This window comes from Macaca nemestrina, chromosome 7, assembly GCF_043159975.1.
Source record: "Macaca nemestrina isolate mMacNem1 chromosome 7, mMacNem.hap1, whole genome shotgun sequence".
In the NCBI taxonomy this organism is placed as follows: domain Eukaryota; kingdom Metazoa; phylum Chordata; class Mammalia; order Primates; family Cercopithecidae; genus Macaca; species Macaca nemestrina.
The window spans coordinates 120,416,656-120,436,973 of record NC_092131.1 but is presented as its reverse complement, the minus strand read 5'-3'; the positions used below and the strand labels follow the sequence as shown (position 1 = coordinate 120,436,973).

Sequence of the window (20,318 nt, the reverse complement as noted above, 5' to 3'; positions counted from 1 at the left end):
ATAGGGCCAGAAATATCATCACTCTTGAGCAGATGGAACCAAAATTGCACCTATTAATGATCCATAATGTTTGTGGCTGTACATAGACCTAAAAAGCCAGCCAACCAACCAACCAACCAATCAACCAACCAACCAACCAACCAATCAACCAACCAACTACCCACCAACCATCCAACCAACCAAAATCCTGCAGGAAAAACATGACGGACATTTTCAGACTCAATATATCACCTAGTCCCTTTCTCCTGTTGAATCCATTTTATTTTCAATGCACTATTTGATAAACAAGGTTTCTCATGAAGTTGAATCAGTTTGTACTTTTAAAGCAATTTCTGATAACACACGGCTCCTTGGGAATGCAACTGTCCGGTTACAGCAGAACCCACTTCTCACAGCCCAATGCCGATAGGGTAGGCCCGTTTTTAGGTGGTCCAATATGATTCTTAAAGGGAACAAAGGTGGAGGCAATAGGAAATACCAGGATCTGAGATGGAGTGTGGCTAGAATGCAAAAGCATATTCAGCCTTGTAATTTTAGGTTGGAAAAAAGACTGTTACGTGTGTTGTGTAGTCTCTAAAGGAGGGCCTGAGGTTTTTATGATGAGGGAGGGGGTTAAAAAGCCCAGCAACTGAGCTCAGTGGTGATGCCAGCTTTCCCTGTATTCAGCACGCTCACTGCACTCACTGGGTGCTGATGCAGCCAGTTCTCTATCTGCAGCTGCCACCATCTTTACAGCGAGACCAGCAGAGCTATGATGAGCAGTGTTGGGGCCTGGGGCAAAGCTCTGCAGATCAACTCTGTAATAAATGATGTGGCTCACCTCTGGGGCTTCCTGCAAACCCAGCCATCCGTTTTCACCCAGCCATTCTTGCTAACTAGGTGCTAAGCTCAGCAGTTGCTAAAAGAAGACGAGGTGTCACCATATCAACTTAATTGATTTTTTACAATTCCAGGCCTTTTAAAATTATTTTAAATGTCTATGTGCACGCTAACTCGCATTCCCTGAGGACAGAGCCCCATTGCTTGCCCAAGTCCTTTTCCAGAAGAGGCCAGCACAGGAGTCTGTGATGAGGCAGGTGGGCTGAGTCAGGACCAAGTCCAGGCAGAGATGCTCAGGCCCAGACTAGTACTTACAGGACCAGGGACTGTCTCTGTGCTGGGAAGTCACCTCTGAGCCTCTGCCAGGAGTTTCCTCTTCCCCTCCCGCAGGGCCTGGGCTGCGGTGAGCCGAGGCTACTTCCCTTCTTGGTCTCCATGTTTCTGGCCCCAGCCTGGTGTCCACACCCTGATTTGTGGTTGCTCCTTGAGCTGCTGATTTGACTGGGGACACATCCCATTTCTTTTTATTTTATTTTTAGAGACAGGGTCTCGCTCTGTTGCCCAGGGTAGTCTTGAACTCCTGGCCTCAAGCAGTCCTCACACCTTGGCCTCCCAAAGCGTTGGGGTGACAGGCATGAGCCACTGCATCTAGCTTCAGTCCCGTTTCTGAAGAAGTCCTGCCCCACTGTGCTTTCCTTCTCGGGTAACACACATAGCATGGCACTGGAGGCAGATGTGGATCCTGAGCAGGTGGACGCAGAGCCTAGCATTCCACTTAAAGCCTAGGGAGTGAAACATCAAGAAAAGCAATGAGAGAGGAAGGAGGATGAGCAGCAATTGCTGACAAATCACCCAGGGGCGAGGGCATGACCTGTGGAAGGCAAAGCAACCAGCTTGACCTCTCTAGGGTACTTGTCCTCCACCATCCTCACCCCTACTTCCTTTTCCCTGACAGAGGGAGGGGGGCAAACAAACTATGATTCCACTTGCCAAGCCTCAGTGGCTTAGGGATGTATCCTGTGTCTAAGCAAAGAAACCTCCGTTTTTACAGGGCTGTTTCCATAGTAATTCTTGCATCTGACGTTTTTACATGTTTTGCTGAAATTCTGTGATTGAGGTCACCGCTGTTCTAGAAGCTCATGATAATAGCTCCTTCGACCACAGCCTAAACACTTAGCTAAGTACAAAGGAGACCCTGATGGAAGTCACTCACTCTCACTGAAATGCAGGTAACCCCATGGCAGGCCCCTGCTCCTGTGCCACGGCACGCATTTCCCACTGCCCTCCCTACTGATGGCATGGTGTGCTTCCACCTCCTTCTTCCTTCTGAGAATGTGGGACATGGTGGAGAGACTCAGAGAGAGAGGGGAAAGAAGAGAGAAGGGGAATGGGGGTGGTGGAAGGGGGCAGTGGCATTGGCAAGGACCTTCCCACACCCCCATTCCTTGCCTAGGTCTTCCCACTCTGACCTGATTATTCTGGTGGAGGGAAGTATCCCAAATTTTCAGGATAACCCCGCTTCCCATCCTAGTGTTTCAAAGCCAAGTAAAACCAACATCTCGCAGTTGAGATCCTCCAGGCCTCTCGCCTGGCCCAGCACTGTGGATCTTCATGGTTTAACTTCCTTCCCACTTCCCTGACAGCCTTCATCAGTAAGCGTCTTAGCAAGCTGCCTGCCCTCCCAGCAGTTGAGACTCAAGGTGAAGGCTCTGAAGTCCCAGATTCTTTCAAAAGTGATTCCACGTGCGTGGGAGAAATGAGCTGAAGCAAGTCACCTGGAATGCACGTTTGTAGTAACCTCCTTGATCTCAGTGACAGTGTGGTGAGGGGTGGGGGGCTTCCTTGGGGACAAATTCAGTTAGGGGGAAGCAGAGGTGACCAGTTAGGGTTTGTGACCATCCCAAAGCTAGCCTTTGATGGGGATGGAGGGTGGAGGCTGAGGGCAGGGATGTGTCAGTCCCTTTCCACTTGGAGTCCGATCCTGGGCTTCTAAAATAGCATCATTGAGGAAAAACTATTTTCAAGTTACTTATAGCCAAGAGACGAGCATCTCCTTCTAAGGTAACCCTGGGAGCTGCTGGAATGTGGTCAAATTATAGGTATATTTCTGTAAGCAGCTGTTTCTCTTGGTGAGCTTTTATGTGCTAGCATTGCTGCAGTCTGGGCTGGCCAGTCCAGGCTCCAAAGGAGGAGCATTTTCCAGCAGCCCTTGACACTTCACTTCTTGCAGAAGCTTTGGGTTGGCCCAGGATCACTCCTTTACTGTCACTGTGGGACCAACCCTTTTATCTCACTAGAGCATAAGTGACTTCTGTTTAGTGGCTCATATTTCATGAGGCATTATTATGATTACAGTAACTGTTAGGCAGCTTCACATCACTCATTCCTAACTAATTGCAAGTTTGGAAATGCCTATCATGGCTTTTCATCGAGGCAGGCATTCAGGCTCATTGACAGAAAAGTACAGTAAAATGCATTTTCAGCCCCCTTTTTGAAGACTCTTCTATCATCCATTCACTGTGCTGAATTAAGGTGAGTACAATAGGACTTAAAAGTCATATTTTGATTTCTCTCCTTTATTATTCAGATGCTGCTGTATAATAGAGACACATAAAAGATATAAAACAAGATTTACTTAGACTTATAGCAAAGAACTAGGCATAGCTTATGGTAGTCCTATGTAAAGTAGGGACTCTGAGATAGTGATAGGGGTCCAAAGCAACAGCATCTTGGCAGGTGTGGCTCTAAAAGATCCTTTGTGTCCTCCAGGGTTGCCTTGTTTTCCATGTTGCTGATGAGCCAGTGAGATTGTTTTTGGGTGGATTGAGTCATCCTGAGTATTTAAACATTTGTGTCCTGATTCATCTCCTGGTTCGCCCCTGAATTACTAGAGCCGATGGCTGTCCACATGCACAGGTGGGAGGCACAGGATCTTGGCCCCTAATTTTCCCAGACAAATGCTGGTTCCCAAGTTCCCAGAGGACTTCAGAAGACTCTGGGTTTGGAGCAAGGCCATCTGTTTCTCATACCCTCTGCTTGATTGAGCCACAGCTGACCTGGCCAACATGGGATTGTTTACCACGGGGCTCACTTCCTTATCTGTCTGGTCCCACAAAGGGCTGGGTAAAGAACAGAACTCTTTGCGAAAACAAAGGTGACCAACCATTGTGCTGTGTCCAGGACTTTTCCAGTTTTAGCATTGAAGTCCTAGATCCCAGGTATCTTCATTCCTATACTGAGAAAGTCAGGATGGTTGGTCACCCTAAACACCCCAAAGATCATGCAGGCTGAGGACAGAGGGCTGGCTTATAAATTGCATTTTGCAGGAGTACTGACAATCATACTCATACCAACTTGAGCTAAAAGGAATTTTAAAGATAACTGTATGTCTCATACCCACCTGTGGTTTCATTAAATGCTTGCATGAGTTCTTTGGAATGTTGAAACTGCTATTTCTTTTTCTTAACGCTGAAATGTTTTTGACAGCACGCATGGGGTGTTGTTAAATAACCTTCATGTGGACGGCAAAATCGCTCTTCCCCACAGTGAACACTAGGTGGCAGCGTAGTTCTGCGACTCTGCAGAACACCGGGTGAATTTGATTACAGCATTTTTGGTGGTTACCTACCCGATGTAATTTTCCGGGAAAGGTGGGGTGATGGCTAAGTAATTATGCAGAATATTGATAGCTTTGATCCATTTAGAAAGTCTTGCATTCAGCTCCCACTTGTCCACAACATCGGCAACTCTACAGCTGCTGCCTGGTGCCTGGTTTCCCAAACTACCTTGCAGAATTGTGTGTTTGTCTCTCTTAGTGGTGTCTGTAAGGCCCTTTAACTGTACTTGTTTTTTTCTTATCACTTTTCTACCCCATCTCCTGTTCTTTTTGTGCATAGGTATTTCTTTTATCATTACTGTCATCTTTTCCAATCATGTAACTCCTTTTGTTCTTGTACTGTTAGTATAACCCTTATGTCCGAGAACCAGAGATTCCAAATTAGCAGGGGATCCTATCAGTCATTCCAAACAAAATAAGGCCAAGATTAGGACTTCGGCTACGCTGTATATAAAACAAAACAAAAACAAAAGATACTGATTTTAAGAAGAAAATACTTATCTGCCTTACCTAATTCCAGTCCCTAAGTCCCTCAAGTTGCCCCAAATCCCCTAGAGACGAGGATTTGTCTTGCTGGGAGCTTCTTGGATGTGCCCGTGCAAGGATGGCTTGCCCTGTGTAATCTGGCCATTTCCTGGTAACCTGGGTGTCCTGTGCCTTCTCCAAGTCACTCATTAGCCACTGAAGCCCTTCCCTTAGAGCCTGAGGGTATGGGTCACCCTTACTGGGAGGCCAGCAGCTCTAGAATCTGTAGCAGTGGTCATTAAATACACAGTTCATTCTGATACTGAACTGTTTAGGCAAAGAATATCCCAATCCAGGCTGCCAGGCAGACTGGCCTTCCTTCTGCTTGAATTCCATGGGAACTATGCCTCATCCAGTCCACCAAGGCTACAAAGAACAAGATGGGGAATGCAGTGGCTCTGAGACTTTCTCTTCAAGGAGCTGCACTAACCCTGGATGTCCAGGAGAGCTCAGACATCTGTATCATTTTTCATTTTGTTTCCCCAAGGACTCTGGGTATACTTGACACCAATTAAGTACCCCCTCTGCCCTAACATATTCAAGAATCATGTGAATTACCGTTAGAGAGACATGATTTTTTGAGAAGAGTTTAAGATATTAGTTCAACAAATATTTATCAAGTCTTTTTGTCTTATATTTACACTGAGAGGCCCAGTAAAAGGTGAGTCTGAATAATTACTTGGTGAGTTTCCATAGGCACAGCCTATTTGAATAGCTTGGGCCCCAAACAGGCATTTTCCCCTCAACAGCCATGTTTTTGGTCCTGAATTTAATAGGGCAAGGTCTTAAATGTCCTTTTCACTTTGACTCATCATGACCAGCCACATTTTTAAGCAGTACAACTAGTAGTATGTTCTCTTTCACTTGTGATCCCTTCATCCTGACAACTTCTGTTTTCAAAATCCCATGAGCCTTTTCAGGCTGTTAGTATACCATAAGACAAAGTAAGAAAACAGTCTTAATGTGGAATAGATGATGCAAAGTGGAGCAGGTATTCCCAAAGATGGTGAGAGACAAGGAAGATACACCTTTCCATCGTAGCCAGAGCAATCCATTGGCTGCTAAGAGTTCTGAGAAGGGAATGGCGTATAGAGTTCTGGAGGGACAAGTTGATACTTGAATATTCCCAGCCATAGAATTAATGTTGCTTAGACTGAAGACCTTTCATTTTGCCTCCTCTTGTCTTGAACATGTTTGATGACTGTGTAGAGATATTGCTTGTAGCACTGCCAAAGGTTGGGACCAATGGATAGCAGTCCTAGTGAATAAAGCTCCTTTTGTTCCAGCAGCTCCTGTTACCAGTTAAAATGTTCTCCGATAATCAGTGCTCACTTGTGATCTTGACTTTTCAGAATGGACTTCGATGATGAAGATGGTGAAGGCCCCAGTAAATTTTCAAGGTAAGTTTATTTTATTTTCCTTAGACTTAAAGAAGCCAATAGCCAGCAATCGCCTTAGTGAAAGATACAAGAATGTAACGTCTTTTGTCACTGAAAAAGCCATTGCCTATAGTTTGACCATCTTCCTAGTCCCTCACTCTGTGGCAGTATTTGGCCCAGTGGCAGCTAGCTATAGATGATCAAAAGGTAAGTAACCAGTTATTAACTCTGTTTGCTTTATAAGCAATGAATGTCAATTTTAAGGATTCCTTTTAAAAGACAATAAGGCTTTTTAAAAAGTATTTTTAAAAGCCTTTTAAAAAGTTCTATGACTTTTAGACCAGGCGTGGTGGCTCACACCTGTAATCCCAGCACTTTGGGAGGCTGAGGCAGGTGGATCACACGGTCAGGAGATGGAGACCATCCTGGCTAACATGGTGAGACCCCGTCTCTACTAAAAATACAAAAAATTAGCCGGGCGAGGTGGTGGGCCCCTGTAGTCCCAGCTACTCGGGAGGCTGAGGCAGGAGAATGGCTTGAACCCAGGAGGCGGAGCTTGCAGTGAGCCAAGATTGCGCCACTGCACTCCAGCCTGGGCAACAGAGCGAGACTCCATCTCAAAAAAAAAAAAAAAGTCCTATTTTAAAAAAAGGAATCTATTAAAATTATTTTCATTGCTTATAAAGCAAACAGGAATTCATTCTTGCTGAATAGCCCTAGAGTTCAAGTTTAGAAAAAACTTTCAAGATAAGTCTTCTATTGCTACCATGGAAAATAAGAAGAGATATGAGAAACCAGGGCAGCTGTATTCTGGATGCAGGATAGAAAACTGGGTTTTCAGTTCTTAAGAACTGTGTTGCCCTCTGGCCATGTGACAGCATCTTTATCTGGGCTCTGCGGGGCCATCCTGAGTGCAGACCACCTCATGGAGAGTTTGCTGGATCATGAATGTCCATGAGGTTATATACATTACATACATGAAGGATAAGGCAGGCCCAATCCCATGACTCTTTTTTTTTCTTTCCCATCTTGTTTAAGATATGGTAGGAAGTTTGGCACTGTTGACAGGAGGGCACAAATCATTCCATCATTCTTAGCAAAATTCACATCTGTACCCACTTGCCTAAGGATGGGCCTGCCTTGACATTCCTCCCCACTAGCCAAGCCTCCAAGCCTTCCTAATTCTTGGTCATTGATGGACTTGAAAACTTGCCATGGGTGATGGTTACTTTTCTTCTGTGTCCATGGTCCGTAGTTTGGGCTGATGGCCTCAGTTGTTTTGGAGGAACCACGTGCGTATTGAGTCCTGGGCCCCCTGAGTTGCCCTAGTTTTCTCCCCTCATGGTGGCCGTTTTTGGGGATGATTTTACAAACTGCATTGCAATTGTGAGTTCAGCACACTTTTCCACCAGTTCAAGAGGGACATGCATCTCATTACTTCCCACAGATTCCCAGAGTCTCCAAGTCCATAGTAAACTCTCATCATGCCATACACTTTCCTCCCCAAAATCTTTTCCTTCCATCTTTCAGCTTCTACTTTGCTTGAAACAGTAGAGAGGAGTTGGAGAACATTTTGGTCACTAATGACCTTGGAGTTTCTAATCAAAACAGGACATGAGTTTCAATAACAAAAGCATACGTTGTTTTCCCGTGGTGCAGACAGAATGGCAGCTTGGACATCCACCCATTTCTTGGGATACATTTTAATAGCAGGGTGTGCTTTCTTGCTGAAATGGAAAGAAGGGCACATACTTCCCTGCCCCAGTTTGCTCTCATTGTACACAGCCTCCCTCTATGAGGAAACAATGACTTTGATTCCTCCATGTCAAAATTCCCCTTGAGATAACATTCCATAGCATGCTAACCTCAGGAAATGATGATTCCTGGGGCCTCAAAACATAAAGAGGAAGAGAGATGAGGAGTGACGTTTGTTTGACATTGAAAAGATCAGTGTCCGTGATGAAATAATAGTGCAGGAGTACAAAAAGCTCTTGTATTAGGCCCAATCAGTAAGAAACAGAAACTCTACACTCTGGGTAACAATCTCGTGAGCCTGTCTGTGAGTTCGTTTTTATACAGTCAAGGTTCAAACCCAGGCATCTATGAACCATATCGCTTCCCCTGTGAAAAATAAGGAAGATAGGATGTGTTTCCAGCATGTGCTGTTGCTAATAGGAATGAGTTTGTAAGACCCCAGAGGCCACTTTATTATGTCACATAGGCTTAGCTGCTGGGCCCTCAGTGAATGGGCTCGTGGATGCATCTGAGCTGCTCAGCACTAGGAGAGATGACTGAGTCCACCCTCATCCCTCCACTTTGCTGTGACTGTGGCTGCTGTCCAGGGGAGGAGTGGAGAATCTGCTTCCAATTGGCATGGAACACCCCAGTGCCTCTCCTGTTGACTTTTTCTCTTCTTACAATCACACAACAGAAGCCCCTTCATGTGAGGCCCTGGAAGAGATAGAGGCTGCCTTGTGAGCCAGTGCCCACCGTAGTTTGCTGACTCAGAATCTAGACAGGGTGCTGTGCCATGGTTTCTGTCTCTTGATGTATGTGTGCAATCAGCTTTTCCAGCTTTTCGCAAGGGGGCTTCCAAGTTTAAAAGTCCTGCCTATCATGAGACCTCATGTCTCAGTTTTTAATTTGGGAAGTATGGTCACAGTCACAAAGGAGCGCAGTTACAGGAATTTGGTGTGGTTCCTACTTTAGCATAGCCAGGCGCGTCACAGCAGGCCTTAGATGCAACAAAGTAGTAGATGTGAAGTTGCCACTGCTGTGTGACCTCAGGTGCACACACACACAAGCACGCAGATGCGTACGCCCATACGTGCACATGCATTCCAGGATCCCGCCTGCCAGTGCCAGAAATGGTCTCAGGCCCGCTTCACCACATCCCAAGGCCTCAGCTCTTTCTCACACGTGGGATTCATGCTGTTCTGGGAGCTGTGATATGCAGAACGTGGCTCTGCCTACATTCGAAGTTTCCTTCCCCCACATAAAGTCACGGGGACCTGGGGGACAGAAGCCAGACTACAGTGGGCTGAGGACTGATTGGAAGATGAAGACATGAAGATATGTGAGAACAACTCTTTGAGCAGTTTGGATGTAGATCAAAAAGGAAGGAGTTCCGGGAGGGGTACTTTGTAAGGATGGGAAGACAGTGAGTGCATCCATGTGAGGAGGGGAAAGAATGGGATAGCCAGAGATTTGGAAGGCTCAGGAGTGAGGCTGGGGAGAGATGGGTTCAGAGGATGAGGAGAGAGACCCAAGCCCACAGAAGGGAGTACTCATGCTCCAAGGCAGAAGGAAGGAGCTGCGGGTGAGGCCAAGTGCGAGGCTGTGGGTGTATCAGAAGTGGAGGTGTTAATTCTCGTGGCTTCCGTTGTCTTGATTAGGTAGGAAATGGAGCTGTGTGCCACAGGTGGGAAGAGGCTTGCTATTGTGTGGCAGAGCGAAGTTTGGGGTGGCCCTGGGTTGAATTCACAGGAAGGAGGCTAACCGAAGACAGAGATGTAAAAACTTTAGACCCCATTTGAGATTGTGTACCACCAATGTGAGGTGGCGTCATTGTGTATAAGTGCAGTTTCCCTCCAGCAATACCCAGCGGAGTGGATACAGGCGATGCAGGCTTTTCTCAGACTCAGGGTTGAGAATTAGGGCAGGTGCCATGGAAGGACAGGAGTCGAGGTGGTTAAGGTATCGATGAGAGGGTGGTTGAAGAGGCCAAGCTGTGGGTCCAATGGCAGAGGGAGTGAAGGGCAGCTGGGAGTCCGGAAGAGTGAGAAGAGAATGAAGGATGCCAGGGACGGGAAGTAGCAATGCAGTCCAAGAATAGTTCTAATTTTGTGGGAGTTTGAGAGGGCTGGAAAAGTAGGAAGTTGTGGTCAAATAGTGAGAAGCCACCACCATGGGAGAGGCTGGCTGAGGTCTGGTAGAGGAGGCGGAGGTCAGTCCTGGGGGCAGAGGCGTGGGGAGACAGATGGGTAGGTGTGCATCACCCCCTGCAGAGGCTGTCGTTGGGGGTGCTCTAGGGGCAGGGGCTGACTGTGTGGGTGGGCAGTGGTGATGATGATGAAGAGCCTAGAAGGTGGCAGAGATGGATGGCACGAGTTTCAGAGAAGGCCTTTCTGCCAAGGAGGTGAAAAGGAGTGAAGTCGCAGAGCCAGCCTTTCTTCCTGGGCTCAGCTGAGAAAGCAGCCTCCGCTGGGAGCACTTGGCTTGACCTCACTCTTGGAATTCCAGTTATCAAGTCACTGATCCTAACAGCAGGTAGTGATAAACCCTGTGTCTTTGGAAAAATGCTGATTACACTCCAGAAAGTGTTTCTCCAAAGATGATCCTCCTGGGCAGCTGGTAGTGGTGCCGCACCCTCCTATAGTGAGGTCAGCACCAGTCCCTCCTGGTCCCTGTGCCTGTGTGGATGGTCTTGGTGTGCCTGGGAGGCAGACACCAGTCCCGCCCAGCATGTCCTGCAACCTTACACTCAAGCAGAGGCCAAAAGCCTTTTCATCAGTCTGAGTGGTTCGGGGGCATCTTCCTACTTTAACGGCCCCTTAGATGAACATTTTCTAGGGAGTCCCAGGATACCTTCTCGTACCTGCAGCTGGGGTCAGCTGCCACCAGTACGTGGAGGCATCTTAAATATTGTTTCACAAGGGGCACTGTCACATCCCAGAGCTGCCATCTGTAGGGTCAAAATTATACACCCGCTCATCAAGTGCCTTACGTGTGTGAATGTATGCATAATGTTTCATTAAAACGAAGAGAGGAAACAGTCCTAACTGTCTTTTTATGTTACATTTACAACTTGGGGACAAACAAGTATGCACTCCTCAAACTTTAGTTCTTGTCACTGTGTATTATCTGTGTATTTTTGCTCCCTTCAGACTCATTCTGCACCCTTTCTCAAAAGACCCTAAAGACCTTCCAAGGAGTTCTCATATCTGTTACTGAGGATTCAGCTCCAGCGCTTGGAGCCTCCTAAGAGCTTGGACTCAAAATCCCTTATCGATGGGCTTCCTGGCCTCTCTTTAACCTTTTTAGAAATGGCTGTAAGTGACCCCGTTGGCTGTTCTTTGGTGAGATTGTAGCACTCGATTGCACCAGTACAAACTTATGCCTTATATTTTGTAGAGTTAGACAGTGAACCTCTAAAAGTAAAGATACTCGTCCAGAAAAGCTTCTGCAGAATTGACCTTTTGTTTCTCATCACGCCCCTTTTGGTACATCCCTTTTGGTTTTGTGTGGTATTTAAGCTTGTAGGCACTTTCCCTGCTGGCTTTACAGGTTGTGGTGATGTTTTAGTTTTAATCATTCCTGCTTTGTGAGTAGGTATCATGACCAAAGCTCTGTTGATAAGGAAAATATGCAAGGTAGGCGTGTCCTGCAGAGATCTTTCCTGGCAGAAAGAAAAGAAAACTGTGGGTTTCCAAAATTCTTAGTCTGAGCGTCTTAGCCTAGAGAGTGGGTTACTCTGTTTCCAAGTGAGAAGATGCCTAAAGTATTTCCAAGGCAGAGAGGGTGAACAGGCAGCAGCAAGGAGTGCCCCTTTTTTCATCTGACCTGATCTTATCAGTCACCATGTGTGGGACACACTGGATGGGCATGTGAGGTCCTTGTAAAGCAGGAAGAGATTCAGCCAAGCCTTTCAGATGTTGCAGAGCAAACCCCAAGATGAGCCCTTCCAAACTTCCCATGCCTCCTCCCTGCCTCTACAGTCTCAGTTCGTATGAACCAGACAAGAGTTGCAGATAAGCTGAGTAGAATCTGGTACAGTGTTGCCTATGAGCAACTAAAGTCCATGTTGCTTCAGTGGGTTAGGGTTACGGTTCGCGTTAGGGTTAAGGTTAGGGTTAGGGTTAGCACACACTGGAATGAAAGATTTTGTAGGAGGGGGTGGCTTTCTAACACCATGCTAATATGGATGGGTGAGTTCCTTTTTTTTTTTTTCTTTTTTTTTTTTTTGAAACGAAGTTTTGCTCTTGTTGCCCAAGCTGGAGTGCAATGGTGCGGTCTCAACTTACTGAAATCTCTGCCTCCCGGGTTCAAGCGATTCTCTTGCCTCAGACTCCCGAGTAGCTGGGATTAAAGTTGTGCACTACCATGCCCAGCTAATTTTTTGTATTTTTAGTAGAGACAGGGTTTCACCGTGTTGGCCAGGCTGGCCAACCTCAGGTGATTCGCCTGCCTCAGGCTCCCAAAGTGCTGGGATTATAGGCGCGAGCCACTGTGCCCAGCCAGGGTGATTTCTTCATACAATACGTTTGGCTCTCATATGATGGACCTGCACCTTGATGTGTTTCTTACCATTTTTAGCTAAGCTACCCCCTTCAGTTTTTCTGCTAGAGAGATTAACCTTGATTTGAAATGATAGTGCCTGAATAACACTAGAGGTTTTTGGAGAGAGAGGAGGAAATCAATTCTGGGATCTTAAGTAGTCCTGAGCTGTGTCTGTTTGGAAGCTGCTAGGCATATTCTTCTCCCATGAAGCTTTAAATATATTTGCTCCACAGTCTCTCCAGGCATTCTAGCTCTGAACTAGGACCAGTTAGTACTCTGCTGGGTAGAGGTGGTGAGAGAGAGGCAGCAGGTGACTGGCAGGCCTGGTCCCAGTCCTGGTAAGTCAGTTTGACCCTTGGAGCCTCAGCTTCCTCCTCTGTAGGTAAAGGAGGTATTTCCTGATTGGCGGGTGGGGGGTGGGTTGCAAGGATCGATTGCAGTCAGTGCTGAGAGAGTGCTTGGGAAGCCATAAGTTGCTATGGAAACATGTAAGATGTGTGTCTCACTGGGAACAGGGATTGTCAGAGGTGCTGGGCCTGGGCCCCTGCTTGGGAGGATCTGGGCTTCTCAGACTCCTCCCTGTGTTTTGTGTGAGTCTTGTATTCAGCCTGGACCCATACAGGTATCTTGTAGTTGCCTTGCAGAAACCTGGGCCTTGGATGGCTTCTGGGGAGCAGGATGCCTACCTCCTTCTCAAGGAGAGAACAACCCTCTGCCCTTTCTGGAGCAGCCTCAGAAGCTGGGAAAACTGCCCTACTGAATATGACTCAGCGGGCCCTCTCTGCAGGTATCTGACCAACCTCCACGGGGCTTCCTGAAGTGGCTTTCCTCTGGCCTTCATGGCTCTTACAATGCCCTGCAGCGCTGCCCAGGAGCGACAGGCCATGAAGGATATTCCTGGAAAGACACAGCCTTCCTTCCCGAGTGTCAGCGAGGTGGGGCAGAGCCAGCCTGTGCCTAATACTGCACCAGAGGCTGCTGACAGTTGAACAGGACTCGTGTGTAGACCCCCACGCAGCCACTCTTGGTCTGATGACTCCCCTGGGCTATCTCTGAAGGCCAGGTTGTATGACCTATGCAAAGGGTCTCTTCCTACAGTTCTGACTCCACCCTGGCTGGTCAAATCTCACGGAGAAATCCCTAGTAGGGGGAGAAGGGGATTGATGCTTCCTTTGCTTGAGAAGTGCTGAAGCCATTTACTGGAATTGCAGGCAGAAAGCCTTGTTTGTTCAGTAACTTGAGCCATGCACAGTTTGGTGAACTGTCCAAGAGCAGAGGTTATCACTGTTTGCCGGGTGAATTCTGAAAAGGAAAAAACTCCTGGTGACCAGTCTTCCAGTTCTGGGGCAATCTGGGGAAATGAGCACAAATTCCGCCCTGAGTGAGGCCTGTTTCCAAGCCCAGTGGCTTTGAGAGTGGCAGCTGCTTGGTGATGCTTCTCCAGGTTGGGGAGAAGCTTTATGTTTATTCTCAGCAGGTCTGTGGTTGGGACCGCTGTGGCCTGGAGAGGGGTATGGACCTCAGGAGGTAGAAATGGAAGCCGAGGCATCGTGGAGAAATGTGGTCCTGGTGCCATCTGTAGCAGGGCTGCTCTACAGACCTTCCACATGTGACCCATGTAGCTCTGAAGCTGGCAGTGAGTTGTGATCAGTCGTATTATTTCAAGTGCTGACTTCTCAAATTTGGACCATGGCAGTGTAGGTGGCCTGGCTAGAGCTAGAGTTGGTCATATCTCTCAGAGTATCTTGCATTGGCCCACCTGCTGCCTTGAGGTGCCCACACCTGATCAACCTGACATGAGCAAAGAAAGGCTGCAGAAGCACTTAGGTTTACGTTGTGGCTCCTCTCAGCCAGGCCCTGTGCGGGGCCTTTCAGTGTCCCATTGAGAGGTGACAACATGCTAACAGCCCTTGCCCTCGGCGCCTCCTTGGCCTCGGCATCCACTCTGGCGGCGCTTGAGAAAGCTCCAAAAGCAAGCCCTGGGCCCTGAGCAAAATTTGGAGGCATTATTAAACCTGGCAACCTTAGTTTTCTATAATAGGGACCAAGAGGAACAGGCCCAAAAGGAAAAGTGAGATCAGAGAAAGGCCGCAGCCTTAGTCATGGCCCTCAGACAAACAAACCTTGGTGGTTCAGAGAGGACAGAAAAAGGAGCAGGCCAATCACCCAGTAGGCTTTGTTATCAGTGTGGTTTACTAGGACACTTTAAAAAAGACTGTCCAATGAGAAACAAGCTGCCCCCTCGTCCATGTCCACTATGCCGAAGCCGAGGAGGCGCCAAGAGCGAGGGCTGCTAGCATGCTGTCACCTCTCACTAGGTCCTAGGGTTCCTGAGTATTTCCCTAGGACTTTTTCACAGGGAGCTCTCCCCATCACACACTCTCAGCATCCTCTTCTGACCTTTTAGTGTACAAGGGAACCACACAGGGATTGTGTCTGTACCTGCTCACTCTCTGTTGCCCCTGCTTGTCTGTGGGCTCTCTGTCCTGTCCTGCACCCATCTCCAGTACCCAGCGCGGTAACTCCCAGACTCGAAGTATGCTCCAGGTGTACCACGTCTGCAGTGATCAGGGAGTTCCCAGCATGGGGCTGTCTCATTCAGTCTGGTTGCTCTGGGTCTAAGGTTCCCTTCCCATAGGAGACAGGAGACTCAACTGCTGTCAACAGTTAAAGGATGCTCTTTATTGAGATCTTGTAAAATTCTCCTTTTGTGTACTTTAATTAAGATGGGTACCTCACTGTTCAGATTAAACTTAGGAGGTCCCCATTAGGAGCAGAGTTGGAAAAGAAACACAAGTCAGTGTGCAGTTAGTTGAACCTCTTCTTTCTGTGCCTTGATTTCCATAGCTGTGCTCCTAGAGCCAAGCTCTGGGTCCTCTTAGCACAGCAGAGGTGTCTTTGAAGCTGACAGCTCTACCTGTGTCCCCAGCTGTTAATTCTCTGGAGTCCTGGTCCTGCTTCCCTGTACATAGGAGTTAATTTCTTTAATGATGCTATCAGTCCCAAGCAAGCATGTGGGGCACATGCAAGTCACAGATACCAGGTTCACAGGCTCACTCCTACAGCTCCTCCAGGCAGACCCCAAATTGTCCCCTCACTCTGGGGAGGAGATGGCCTTGCCCCAGCAAACATGGTCTTGGAGATACGTCCTTCTGTATTCACAAGATGGCATCATCCCGCCTGCCTTGATGAAGGCTTCAAAATGAAACTGTACATATATATGTGTATGTCACTTATCAAATCTTGTTGCTAAGTAATTGGCAGCTGTCAGTCATTTTGACATTCTGCTGGTAACTCAGTATTATTTCATAAAATATAAAGTGCTTGGAGCATTTTCTGGACTAGGCAATGAATACAATCAGTTTTTAAGCCGTTGCACTAAGGCTATCTTCTTCACACACCTTATCTCGCAGATTGGGTTCACAGAGCACTGTGGTGAAATTGCTTTAGATCTCAGTTTAAGAATCACATGAATATTTTTTTGCCTGCAGAATATTTATAAAGCAAGATGGTCTGTGCCACTATGGGACAAGCTCTTTGGATAGTAGTATTAGAAGCAAGTGTGCGTCAGCCCTGCATTGAAGCAGTGGCCACAGTGACCAGCTGAAGGATTTGGAGACTCAGTGGAAGGGGCTTAAGGGAGGGCTCTGGTTTTTATTTTGAGAAACATCAGTCTGGCCACAACATGAAGACTAAACTGGAGGGTGAGGGTGGAGAAAAAGGCTGGGAAAAGGTGGTTGTTGACAAGGAGAAAAGTAGTGACAGCAAGCAGTCAGCATGGAGTGGAGAAGGTGGGAGAGAACCAGGAAACAGCTGCAAGAGCTTTGACACTGATGGAGTTTTGAGGGAAGGGAGCAATTCCCCGTGTGCTGAATGGAAGATAAGTAGGAATGGCTATTGCCTGGTGATATTGAGGGGTAGGGAGCAGCTGACACGTGGTTGGAATAGAGGACGGGGCTGTGGGTGGCGCCTGATGAGGGAGATCCCAGAAGTCGGGCTGAAGAGTTGGAATGCAGACTCTAGGTGGTGTGAGTGTATGGGAGGAAAGCTGGTTCTCCAGGGTGTCTGGCGGGAGAGTGCGGGGCAGTGGGTGCAGCCCGGGGCCTAACTCATGCATGTACTACCATTGGCAGCCAGGGTGCTTCCCAGCATCTTCCAATGCCAGCAGCCCCAGCCAACTGTCTCTGTGTTCCACCAACCCCGTCGGGCCTTGATGAAGTGCAGTCTGGCGAGGCGGGGAGCTCACCCTCCTCTGAGAGCTCCTCCAGACCTTTCTTGCTGCACTTGGTTGTCTCGTCACAAGCTCCTGGCTAAGGAGTCAAATGCAGGAGATGCTGGTGAAGACCCAGTTCAGGGTGGGCTGCCACCACTCATTTACCTGCTTCAGAGTTTTGGAGAGAAGGAAAAGAATTCCTGTATCTCCTCCAGGGAAGGGTTCCTGAATGCACTAAAGAACTCAACAATCCGTAACCAAATCCCCCTTTTTCATTGCTTTCTTTCTTTATGATTGCCCTGCCCCAACCCATTCTTCTCTGGTTACCTCTATCTACCCCCCAGTCAACAAGCCCTGCTTGATTACGCAGGAGCCATTTCTCCTGGAGAGTATATGCCCCTCCCTATCAGAGTGGCTGTGCTCTGTGGACCAAGGGCATTTGTGCTGGGACTGGTGTTTCCACCATTCCAGTGGGTTGGCTGCAGAGTTATCCTTTGTGGCTGGGAGGAGAGCACCAGGCGTCAGGAATTTCCCTATTGGTCCCAGCCTCCATCTCCTCCTCCAGGGCCCGTCTCTACCCTTCCATCTAGGCCTGCCTCCTCACCACCCTCAAATGCTTCTTCCCAATTCCAGGCCTTTATTTGATCCTGCTGATCCCCTCCCCAAAGTAGACCTCCTCTACTTGCTGACAGGTTAGGCCCAGCTCTCTCCCAGTTCCTCCTCCCTACCCCTTCCAGCACCCTCAGCTCCAGGATCACCATCTCCTCTTTGCTGTTGTTCTCTATTGTGGCTTTTGCTTTCCACCTGCCTTTTGAAGCATTTAATCATACTCTGCCTTTCATTTCCACTATGCAAGGTGTATGTTTTATCTTCGTAGTTAACCCCCCACTGCTTGAGGACAGAGTTGGGCATTCCTTGTTTTCTCTACCACTCCTCTGCTCATAGGGTCTGGAAGGTGCACAGTGGATGGCTCAGGTCGCTCTGCAGTGACCTCTACTGCAGTCTCACTTCCCCTTGGTCTGTGTGTTCAGAGGCCCTCAACACGTGCTACTTGGTGTCATCAGGGCTGACTGGCATGTCTGTTCCCCAGTCTGGGAGGCTGGGCTGTTAAGTTCATTAATACATGCAGTGTTTGGAGGCAGCCCTGCCTGAGTTGTTTTTTTCTTGCCCTTAGTGTCACTCTCATTCTTTGAACACCAGTGAAACCCTAAATCCTGCAGCAGACGTGGGATATATGTTAAGATAATTCTTTTATCCCAAGTAACAGCTTTGTCTTAGAGTTGTTGAACTGGGTTGGCTGTGACTCCTTCAAGCCTAAAGGTAAAAAGCCTGGGTTGGAAACATTCTACCCCCCCTTCTGCTAGATTTTTATCGTAACACACCACGGAGATTGCATTCAGTAATTCCTTGGCAATGTGTTTTTATTTTAAATTGGTTATTTATTGTTTCATAAGCCAGGGGCGTACCTGTTCTGTTACTATGCTGCAGAATATGTGTTGGGCATAGAACAAAGGCTTATTCACAACTTTAAAGTAAATTTATAGCATTATTGGTCTGCTTAGTGACACAAAGAATGGCAAAGCTATATAGTACTTCTTACTGCAAGATATAATATGTAAATATTATGTATAATATGTTTATTACATACTTATATTTATATATTACATATTTATATGTAATAAATATGAAAGATACAACATGTAAACCACATATTGAAGCAGACAGTAACCACATTTGTGTGTGTGCACGTGTGTATATCCATGTACAGATTCATGTATGCACCCGTTGGAGTGCAGTGGTGTGATCTCAGCTCACTTCAACCTCCACCTCCCAGGTTCAAGCAATTCTCATGCTTCAGCCTCTCAAGTAGCTGGGATTACAGGCATGTGCTACCACGCCCAGCTAATTTTTGTATTTTCAGTAGAGACGGGGTTTTACCACGTTGGTCAGGCTGGTCTCAAATTTCTGGCTTTAAATGATCTGCACACCTCGGCCTCCCAAAGTGCTGGGATTACAGGTGTGAGCCACCGTGCCCAGCCCTCATGTCTCAATTTTTTTGTGCTTACAAAAATACCTCAGGCATATGGGAGTAATTAGAAGATTTTGCTATGTATTTAGAGATTGAGACTATAGATGTTTGTGCTTCCAACATATAGATGTAAGAGCTTGCTGAGGCCTCAAAAGGTCCGCTTTGCCCAATATTCATTCAAAGCACTCAACTGTTAGGTGTTAGCCCCTAGTTCCTGATGATTTGGTGTTAATGGTTTTATCTCACTAGATAGTAATCCCTAATCTGATACTTCTCTTTTTTCCCCTCTCCTGATCTCGTGCTTTCTGGAAAGAGAGAATCATAGTGAAATTGAAAGGCGCAGACGGAACAAGATGACTCAGTACATCACGGAGCTCTCCGACATGGTCCCCACGTGCAGCGCATTGGCTCGGAAGCCAGACAAGCTCACCATCCTCCGCATGGCCGTCTCGCACATGAAGTCCATGAGGGGTACAGGGAACAAGTCCACCGATGGCGCGTACAAGCCTTCCTTCCTCACAGAGCAGGTACCCTGGTCATCACATCACCATTGGAAAGGGGGAGAATCCCAGCATCACCAAGATGAAATAAACTATGTGGGGAACCAGGGCTCAAGGTTGAGGAAGGAATGAAGCCAAGATGTTTTGTTTCCGTTTTTTTCTAAGAAGCTGTGTTCAACAGAGGGTTTGTCTGATCTTTGGGTCTTCTGCTTTTATGTTTCCCATAACCTTAATGAGATGTCACTCAAAAAAATATATTGAGCATCTGAACATCGTGCTCAGCACACTGACACAGGAAGAAGTTAGTAAAAACACTGTGTGCTGGAATCATGCTGATATAATCAGCCTATGAAAGTGATGGTATATGAAAAAAGCTCCACATCACTGATCATTAGAGAAGTGCAAATCAAAACCACTATGAGATACCATCTCACTCCAGTCAGAATGGCTATTACTAAAAAGTCAAAAAGTAACAGATGCTAGTGAGGTTGCAGAGAAAAGTGAACACTTATACACTGCTGGTGGGAGTGTAAACTAGCTCAGCCATTGTGGAAGGCAGTGTGGAGGTTCCTCAAAGAGCTAAAAACAGAAATACCATTCGACCCAGCAATCCCGTCACTGGGTTTATATACAAGGGAATATAAATCGTTCTACATGAAGACATATGCATATGTATGTTCATTGCAGCACTATTCACAATAGCAAAGACATGGACTCAACATAAACGTTCATCAGTGACAGACTGGATAAAGAAAATGTGGTACATATACACCATGGAATACTACACAGCCATATAAAAGAATGAGATCAAGTCCTTTGCAGGAACATGAATGGAACTGGAGGCCACTATCCTTAGCAAACTAATGCAGGAACAGAAAACCAAATACTGCATGTTCCCACTTGTAAGTGGGGGCTGAATGATGGGAACACACAGACACAGAAAGGGGAACAACACACA

The 20,318-nt window shown here is 47.2% G+C and overlaps 1 protein-coding gene across 8 annotated transcripts in view; it reads left to right on the top strand.

Moving 5' to 3' along the window:
* LOC105493104 (aryl hydrocarbon receptor nuclear translocator 2) overlaps positions 1 to 20,318 on the top strand; it is a 201,482-nt gene that overhangs the window by 48,840 nt on the left and 132,324 nt on the right. For all 8 annotated transcript variants that reach the window (XM_011760538.2, XM_071100814.1, XM_011760542.2 and 5 more), the window contains 2 exons: positions 6,313 to 6,360; positions 19,174 to 19,387. In XM_011760538.2, the coding sequence (XP_011758840.1) occupies positions 6,313 to 6,360; positions 19,174 to 19,387 (262 nt within the window). The remainder of the gene's footprint in view (positions 1 to 6,312; positions 6,361 to 19,173; positions 19,388 to 20,318) is intronic.